Here is a 10849-nt window from a genome sequence, read left to right on the forward strand (position 1 = left end):
CAAGGCTTTAATCAAATTAGTAAACAGTTAAATATTTTCAAGTACATCGAAATAAACAGGTCAAATTTGGACAATGGACAGAAAAAAAAATGGTAACCTCCTGTGCCCGTGGCAAGAAATAACTTGTGTTATGGGCAATGGAAGTAACCGAGACAGCTCATCGGCAAGTTGAACTGGTTGGCGGCCCACATAGTTCGAAGTACAGATGGTATCAGGAACCCTAAGTTTTTGAAGACTGGACCGGCAAGCGCAGCGTATGTCGTCAGCTCACAAGGTGGACAGAGGTTGTTGGAAAACGCTAGGTGCAGGCTTCTTCCAAGCGGCCCTTTTAGAAATCTATCTACGATACGTTGTCCTCAAAAAAGTTTATAATATAATGTAACAAAATAAGTTATAAAATATATACTGTAGGTATAAAACAATTTAGAAAGTAACCATTCAAACCGAACCAAACAAATTATTTATATATATAAATATTTCTTATACATACAAATGTCTTTGAACACGTTACACTTGCGATAGTATTAGGTCATATATAGGTTAACGGCCAAACTTAGCACACTAATGGTTTACAAGCCAGATCCAAGACTACCTCGATGGCAAATAGAATTACCCGGGTTTAATCGATGCCGATATATTTACCAATAAGCCTATTTCAAACTTTGCGTATATAAATATTATACTGAATAATATACAGGTTGTTTGTTTATAAAATAAAACGATTATAAAAGCCTTTAAAGAAGTGAATGTATAGCTTATTTGATGTCAATGTATGGTACAACGTGTAAAAATTTGCGCATGTAAATCATACACTCTACATATAGAGTGGTTAATTATGGATGTATAAGCTTTAAAAAGACGAATGTATAGTCAATTTGCCGTCAATTACTATCAAAAATCTATAGTTTCAGAAATAACATATAACGTAATGATATAGTAAGAAAAAAAAATCAAAATTTGGATTGCTACATATTGAAATTAACTATAGTTTACTATCTGTCCATGCAGACTTTGTACTGCTAGAAGTTAGTTAGACTGTCGTATTTTCAAAAATAAGTTAATGTTTTATATTTCAGAGCGATTATTTTATGCAGACAATTGGAAATAGGTATACTTTTACATTCATCCCTTTAAAGTTTTTAAACCTGAATCGATCACCTATATATTGTGCTTGATTCAAATTGTTGCAACTATTTAAAAAAAAAACCTTTATTATTATAATAAACGCTTCCATATACAACGATGTGACTATTCTCTATATCAAAACTGCGTTACTTTGCGATATATTAAAAATTGCACTTCGATTAAATATAAACAAAGAAACGTTATAAATATTTATACATTAAAATTTACTGTATTATTACACCACCCACACAATAACACGTCTCACAGCACAAATAGAATAGAGAATCCTAGATGTTAGATGATAAATATTTGATATACAGTAACTAGTGCATTCCAAAGTTCTCAAACAAGTCGGGGACGCCTGTCACAGCTTTCTAGAACTAAAGTGAAGCTGACACCAAACAATGTTTATAAGCTATATTTATATGCTTTAAAATTTCAAAAGGATATTGTATTTTACATTTAACAAACACCTCTTGTAATGATAAATGTTGTATTAAATAAGTTTAATATACAAATAGAAAATAGATACACAGGGTGATTGGTTACAAGCGAAAAAGCTTTCAGGTCGTTTGTCATTAAAGAGTTTTAAAACTTTTAGTGCAAAGTGATCACTCTGAAATACGTTATATTAATTTATTCTTCTATGCGGGAATGCGTCAGACTAATAACTTCTGGCAGTACAAAGTCTACAGGGAAATTTAGTAAACAATACTTAATTAAAATATATAGCAATCCGAATTTTGCTAACGCTTTTTCGTACTATATACGTATTAAGATATTTATTATTTCTGAAACAATTAATTTTTGGATAATGTGAATCGTACATTGACGGCAAATGAGCTATACATTCACTATTTTATAGCTTTTACACCTATAACCAATCACCCATATGCCATCTCTGTGTCATATATTTAGGAAGCGTTAAAAATTACATTTTTCGTCAAATTTTTCTAAATTGAATTTTTAAGTTGTATTATTATTGTAAATAAATATTAATACACTTCAGTTATATCTAGCATATAAATAAAACACATGTTCAGTGAACATTATTTACGTACTAACAATTAATCGTGAGAAACGTACGTCGCAATAAATACGTTGAATAAAAGATATTACGTAAAACAACCGAGGAAACACTTGTTTTTTTAATTGAAAATATCATATAATAAACCGTATAACATTACTAATTTACAGTGAATTATTTCACATACAATATAAAACATATATCATTCATACTGCTCTTATAAGTTTTATTGTGTCGTACGAGAATAAGTACGTGACTATAGTCATATGTGAAAGCGTAGAAAGCGTGTTTATGAAGATTGCTATCTACGTCACTGTTATCATTAACAATGTTGTCGCAGCTCAGTTATATGAAATACATACAAGATAAAGACGGAGACGAAAGAATTTCGTTAGTAAAAATATGAAACAAGAAATGAATTTATAAATTATTTTTTTTCATTATTTTTCACAAAATTTTAAAAGCAATATTACATATACCGTCGAAGCTAACGATTATGTTACTCAGAGTTCCAGATATAATTATTTTAAAAAAACCCCATTCATTAAAAGGCACAACTGAGATCTCTTCGAAACGACTCCACTCGCGCAAATTACGCGGAGGACGAATGAATTGCATCCGCCTTGAAACAATGACGCTTTAGCTCCCGGCATAAAAACAAAAAATCTCTTCATCATTTTACCTCCTATAGCTATGTTTATAAACCACCAACAGGTACATTGTGAGGACATCTGAAATGGGCCATCGTTATTGCAGCAATTTGTATTTGAAAATTATTAATATGGTGAATAATATTTCATCATCATTTCAACCATAGGACGACAGCTGGACATAGTCTCTCCTGTAGATTTGTAATAGAACCGGTTTGATGCAGCCCATAATTAAAATCTCAATAATTGAATTATAAAAAGTGCAAGAAACACTGACATTAAATGTATTTATATTTCTAGCAATAATTATATCTTGTTCACAGAGTAAATGTACCTTTAATAATACAACACATTTGTTATTTTTTTTTACTAGAAAATTATAAAATGAGTAAAATAACGACTTATTCGTGTTTAATATGCGATCTGACCACCACATACAATGTTATATATAGGTTTTGTAATATCAAATATTTGACTTGACCATATATATGTTAAAATTTATTAGCAGAGGAAAACAATTGTTTTTGCTCTGTTACTTGGTGACAGGCATTCAGCTTTTAAATAGCACCTGTCATAAAACTGCTTGGACAAGAAACGTATCATTTTATGTCTCAAAATAATGACATTGCAAAAACAATGCAAATTTCGATTTCGTATTGTCTTAGATAAAATACTATTTTTAAATACGATGTGGGGGAGCGTGTGATAGACTATCAGGTTACAATATTATGATAATTTAAATACCACATAAATTATTAAAAATTTCAAAGATGTTGGTCTAACAATAGTATATATAATGAAATGTATAATGTACACTTAACTAATTTAGTTCATAAATATTATGTATCACATACTTAATTACCAAATCTATATATACGTAGTGACAAATAAGTATATATATGTTTATGTATGTATTAGTCATTCCACGAGTTAACAATATGTTTGTATATATTCTTCAACTATGTCCTATGTCCTATGTCCAGAGGCGAGCATTGCTAACTGCGACACATTCAGTTCTAACTACTGCAGCTAATAACAATGAACCGTATCTTCGCTGAATGCCGGCAGCGCGAGATCGGTCTAGATTATTGTCTATAAGTCGGTGAAGATTATTATAATTATTTTACAGATTCCTCGAAATATTTTTTTGCTGGTGGATCACAGACAAATGTGTGCATTTTATGCAGCTATCAGTATGTATTTGAGTTTGTATTATTAATTTTTTAATGGTATATGGCAACGATCTGTAAACTGCCTCTCCCGTACGTCATGCGGTTCTTTGCCTCCTAACAATAAACATCTATTTATAAGTACTACACTAATTTTTTTATTTACTAATAGCTAAACCATTAGTAAAACGCAAACTCGGAGTTGTACTTTAAAACATGATTATATTTTTATGTTTTTCTTACAAAAGGAAAATAGCAAAGCATAAGTAAATAAATGACTTCTGGTTCATATAAGTTTCTATTACAAGACAATAGTTAAAACAATAAACATACGTTGAGGTATCTGCGAATCGGCATCCACATCACCGAAAAGCCGATGACTGCATATATCCAGTAGCCACCAGCGGGTCACGTGTTCCGGCAAGTGCCAGCAACCAGGCATTGTTGATCACATAACACTCTCACACACAAACACTTACACACACTGCGTTAGGGTAACCGTTTATAGAGATAACCATACGAACAAACCACCTCTACACTTGGTCTTATAAAATCGAAAATTTAATCGTTAATTGCTTTATAATTACTATGTAATTTATATGTTAAACCGGGTCTATAATAACTCTAAAACATATACGAGAAGATTCTGTACGAGAATTTCGGTTATATATAATAACCACGATAGTAGCCAATTGCACAGAGAGTTGAATCTTTTATTTTCGTGCGTTCACCATAGGTCAAGTTTTTTATAGACTTGTCTTGTTTCGATTTCTCTGCAAGATCGAATCACAGTTTAGCGAATTGGCAAATTGCGGTTTCTGGAGCTAATGATCGCTGAAGCCTAGAGTGGAAATTACGAACAGCGCATCGATCCACAAGGTGGGCACAATACTTTGTTATGGTCGAATGACCCTGGGCGGAGGTTGTTTCTATTAGCCCTGTTCGAAATTTATAGAGGCCTATGTCCAACAAGGACGCTATAGTTGAAATTATGATGATCTTATAATCTGACCGCAAACGCAGTACCACGCGTTATATATAGCTAAATAGCTGCCATTACAGTGGTTCTGAGAGCTACAACATTTGAAATTAAATTCCTAAAATGGGTACTGTTTACGACTATTTAATATCTAAGGATGCATTTTCTTCGTTATACTACTCGTATATTAAAATTATCGTCCAAATATTTCAAGTGGCTTTCTTGTCTATCATAACAGTCGTTGATTTATTTACCTAATATAATGAAGCTAAGTTTTTCTAGGCGAAAAATAATATTTTAAACGTACTCTTTAATATTTATTTTAAATAATTGTTCTTTTGAAAGGTCAAAACCACGTTTTATTGATTTAATTTTAGTTATTTAAACTAATAATAATAGACGAATGTTGAGAAATGTAGTTAACATAGACACATATAAAAAGATTTCATTAAGAGAGTAAATTTTAAAATATGCTTTAAATGTAACAATCAAGTAATAAATTAGGCAGGCGCAAATATTAATTTAAAATATAACTAAAAATAAATATAAATTCTAAATAATAGACGAAAAATGAATGTAAGAACAATCATTTTTAGAAAAAGATTTAAAAAAGTGTTCTTGTATTGATTGTCGAAAATTCGACGTTTGTGTACGTACTTATGCATGTAATAACAATGAGCATGGCATGGCCCTCGAAGAAAAAATGTAATGTCATACGTAATTGTTGTAACTTTTGTTGAGTGTATTTCACTAAATTAAATATATTTACTGTTTTATTTATTTCCCTTTATTGTATTTATTTCACTATATCGTATTTAACATGTCAATTAAACTTCGATAATATATGTTTCAGTATGAACAAAAAAAGCAGTATTTGTAGTTACTTATGAGTGATTGCAATATGTAAACGTATAAATAATAACAGAGGCTAAATATTTTGATACAAGCTATAAGAAATTAAAAAATAATCGATATATTATTTTGTCATAAAAAAGAAGTAGGCAAACAAACAACAAAAAAATAAGTAAAGAAACAATAAACCGATAAAATTATAAATAGTTCGACTATACTACCCGTGTTAAAAACAACTATACAATTCTGAAATATTCTATTTTCATTTACTCTCATTTACTCTCTTTTAAGTAAAGATAGACAAATATTTATATGAAGGTTCCTATCTACTCAGTAAATTAAGTGTTGATTTAATTTACTTTGCAAAGTTGGTGGCGATGTTGACAAGACATATATATATATAATAAACAAATTAATTTATAAATAAATAGTCGTCGTTTCAGACCATAGGCGCCCACTGCAAGGCTTTCCCAAAAGATATCTTTGAGGGGATATACCATAATAGCCACGCGAGGCATGCGGGTTGGCGATCGCAGTGTGATATTACAGTACGTAGAAAACATTGCTGCCCATCCACTGGAACTTGTTTATGAGCAGTGGCAATAGCATATAATTAATGCACAAAGTGTGAATTATCTAATATTGTATCCCGGGAATCGAACCCACGACCTACGATAACAAATCTTAGTTATTTATATAATAATTGTTAAATAAATCTCAAAATTAATATAATTTGAAGACGACAAAAATATTAAGAGTAATTCAGAAGATGATCTCCATTGGTTGCTTACGTAACTAATGTTAACATAATACGAAGATTTTATTTCTAATAACATTCTGGTATGTCAAGAAAATTTCAACCAATTAAACTGAATTAAACCCACATAAGTAGTTTAAATATTTTTAAAGCAATAAACATCCTATTTCTATTCGATTCTTAATATTCAAATTTTCTTTACTAAATGACTAGTAATCAGTTTATGCATCGCATATTGGTTTTTACAGCGCGTCACACACGCATAAGCAAAAAGAAATCGCGCTGTACTCAAAGCGTGATTGAAAATAAAAAAAAACATTGATCAATATGTCATAACAAAATTATGAATTATGTTCGAAATTTAAAAAAAAAAAACTTACCGAATTTCAATAATGACATGAAAAAAATAATATATCTACGTAAATCCTAAACGTTAAAAATGCACCTAATGAATACAATTCGTCAACTGATACATGTCCTCTTTAAATTATCTTGATAAAAAAATATTGATTATCCTCCTTACAGATATTGATGTTTCATTGCCAGCATCGATTATTGGTCAGTGCGTATGATTGTACAGTCGCGAAGAGATTTCATGATACAATTTGTTCTATTTGAACTGTGCCAGCGTCAAAGGAGATACAACGTAAACGTACTTATTCATTTTCATAAACAATTCTGATAATTTTAAGATTACATATTTATACTTTAAAAAAATTAAGAGATTGTTATATTGCAAATTTTAGTTTAAAGATATCGTGAAAGTGACCACAAAAATAACGGAGTGAGTTTGTTGTAGGCTCCCAGTTTAGGTTGCGTTTAGAACTCTCGAAGATTAAAGTTAAATTTTGTCATTATAGCTTAATCTGATTCTAGTTTTTATCTAAATAAAAATTTATGACATAGAAGTTCACAGGTGGTCATTGTAAATAGGATAAATATATAAAATAAATAAAACAATCTCTTTGAGAAGTAATAATTAGGGGATCGGAAAGTAATGTCTTTTCGGGACAGAAAAACCGATTGATTTTTACCGCTCCGGCGTTAAGAATTTTGTATACTAGATGGTAAAAAGTTGTTGATAACGAAAGTGAATATATTGTTGATAGAAATGAAAACTTGTTAAAAATTTACCCATGTGAATTTAACTTAAGAAAGCGACATTACTTTACGGGCCCCCTAATAAATTAAAAACATCCAATGAGAGAATTAGGACTTGAGGCCGAAAGATTCTCGAATGGCGAACATGAACCAATACACGCAGCGTGGGTATGCTCCCCTCTAGGTTGACCGACGACATAGTCAAGGTCACAGGAAGTAGCTGGACGAAGGCAGCGCAAGACCGGTCATTGTAGCCAACTTTGGGGGAGGCCTGTGCCCTGCAATGGAAGTCTATTAGCTGACATAACGATGAATGAGAAAATATCGGCTTGCGACCAGAAGGGTACATTCATATTGTGTTCTTTTTTTAAAATTGAACGGGTAATGAATTGGAGATTGCTTTATTTATAAATGCATTATAGGGTTGCCAGTGGATTAAAGGGACTTTAAACACTTATTTCGACGTATTGGTTGGTCGCTAAACTTCCGTGTTTGCGAGTACTACCCCCATGTTGCCCAAGATTTTATATTTCAATATAGATTAAACGCCCTTCAGTTATTTCTCCACTTACGAAATAAATAAATAACATTATCCATGTCCAGGTTGTGGTCCAAACGTAGACTACAGTTTTTAGAAGGGCAGTAGGGGGTCCAGAAGGAAGTAATGGCGTTATAAAATACCTATATTTTCACGAAAAACCATTTTATCTATCCACTTAAGTTTGTACATTAAACTATTTTCCAAAACGGACAACAGGTATTTTTCTTGTAAAGGGGCGGTAGTTTGTAAAAGATCAAAAATTTGTGGATTAAATATAGTTATCAATTTAATGAAATAACACAATTTTCACTAATTTACCCGCAGTTTATAAATGGTATGCCATTAGTAGTAAAATAATTTCAATTTAAGTACATATTGAAACAAAATTATCAACAAAAATCACTCGGTAATTTTTAATATAATTCATTACGATTAAAATGTTAATAATTATCAGAATAAAAAATCGTATTATTACTTTTCCATATAAATAATAATATGAGACGTAATTTATTACGCAAATAATATGCGCATTAATACAACGAGATTTGACACTGAAAAATATGAAACCGTTCCGAATGTTCGAAATAAAACATGATGAAAGTCTGGTTGTGAATGAAGAATCGAACGCAATCCGACTACAAGCCGGCTGAACGTAATAGACGACAATAGCGCGTAAAGTTGTACATGTCTACCACTATGTAAAGAGTATCGTAGTCCCGGAGAGAAAGCGCGTACGGAGCGACCGGGAGACGTGCGAACCGGTGGCTTGCGGCGGCTGACTGACCCGCCACCCTCGCTCAACAGTTTGCACCCTCTCGCGGGAAATACATCCCCTTAATCTTTCACAACTTCGAAACCGTCGTATTCGTTTTTTAAACCGTTTACAATACGATTGAATATTGTTCTTTATTTAAATAAATATTCTGGTACTAGTGTCAAACACTAATATTAAGTTACATTTTCGAAATGAACAGTTTTTAATAACATTCATATATTACTTATGAAATTATCTTTTATAAAACATGTATTTTATATAATTAAATGTAACTAATATTTGATGCACTATAATTATCATAAGAGTTTCCTAAATCCAAATTTTATATGCTTTTACTATAGAAACATGTCTTTCACAGATTTTGTGATATTAATGTTGCATTGATCTCCTAATAACTATAAGGAAATATTTGAAAGTTATGCTTTATTAGTAAAAACTAATATGTAGCTTTATTAAATGATGGCATTAATAACAAATGTTTTATAATTTTTATAACCTAAATGGATTTTTATTAGGTTTAATTTTACATTTGTTTTATTCTATTTTGATTATATTTGCATTAAATAGTTCCAGATAAACAATACGAGTTATTTAAAACTTTTACTAAAGCAGACGTCTAAATTTAAAATTGCAATTATATTATATTCGAAATTAAAGAAGTTGAACATAACATAGTTTTAAACAGATAATAAATAAGGAAATGAAGGCCTCATTACCGAGTCAAGCGTGAAAGTTTTGTATATGATTACGTTCTTATTGCGTTGTGGCAAAAAAAAAATTAAATATACTATTTATTTACCACTTACCGGCTATAATGCCATCCATCTGGAGTAGAGCTGCCTCCAATAATTTAGCGGGATCAGATTCTGGCAATGTTGGATTATTATCGCCATCAACTTGTGTTGATTTTCCCATCACACTACCAAAGAAAATTTATAAAGAATAATGAAAGCTATCTAATTTAATTTGGAACTACTTATATTAGAAAAGTTTCCGCTATCAAAAAAGTTAACTTTAGGTCAACAAAACTTTGACACACACACGCGATGACAGTAAATGAAAGGAAAGTTTTTTTTTTGTTTGCTTTAGATACATTTCATTTCGCCAAAAGTAACTTTATTGTTTCGGATGTTGTTTAAAATGTGGCTAAGAGGACAAAATTAAAAAAATTGTAGATAATGAAGACAATACAGATAACTTTTTTAAACATGGTATTTAGGCTAATGAGACATTAAGTAATTGACTATATTATTTAACAAATTATAATTTTGAAATCAAAAGATAAAATCATTGTTTCACTCAAATTTAACAAGACTGTTTTGACTTTTAATATTTTTTATATAATTAAAATTTGGATGTAAGTCGTCCGATCACTTAACGGGTCACTTTGTTATATTAAATAATTTGTTTATGTTATTTTTCGTTAATATTAGGAATTTAAATCCAGAGAATCAAACATTCTCTGTTGTCTTGTTGAGAGATGAATGTTTTTACATATATTATAACAAGGTACCGCACAAAAATTATTAACGCAAATGAAAGTAGTAGTAGTATGCCAGACAAGTCAACACTATTATCAGTGTTTGTAAAGTATTAGTAAATGAAAACGTGTTATTTCAAATATTTTGCACGGTCGTTTAGGCGTAAGATATTTCTATTCTACATATATACATCCTCATAAATTTACTACAAAACTGTCGCATCGATTGGACCTGTGAAATGATGTACGGCCGGATCGGGTCGGATTTCATTTACTATTTTTGCAATTAAAGCAGGCAACGAAACATGATTATATTGCTATGATGCTGCAACCAAAAAATAATCTTCACAGAGGATGTTTCCTTAAGAAGAATTACCTATTAAAATTAAGAAC

At 30.7% G+C, this 10849-nt stretch overlaps 1 protein-coding gene across 1 annotated transcript in view; it reads right to left on the reverse strand.

Moving 5' to 3' along the window:
- The window catches only part of Liprin-beta (liprin-beta), an 85674-nt gene extending 75658 nt beyond the window's left edge, over positions 1 to 10016 (reverse strand). The window contains exon 1 of the mRNA XM_068771779.1: positions 9783 to 10016. Coding sequence (XP_068627880.1) covers positions 9783 to 9891 — 109 coding nt within the window. The 5' untranslated portion in view covers positions 9892 to 10016. The remainder of the gene's footprint in view (positions 1 to 9782) is intronic.
- Positions 10017 to 10849: the final 833 nt, after the last annotated feature.

This window comes from Battus philenor, unplaced genomic scaffold, assembly GCF_028537555.1.
Source record: "Battus philenor isolate CCGP_79_NKW_IND1 unplaced genomic scaffold, ilBatPhil1.0.hap1 SCAF_4, whole genome shotgun sequence".
Lineage (NCBI taxonomy): Eukaryota > Metazoa > Arthropoda > Insecta > Lepidoptera > Papilionidae > Battus > Battus philenor.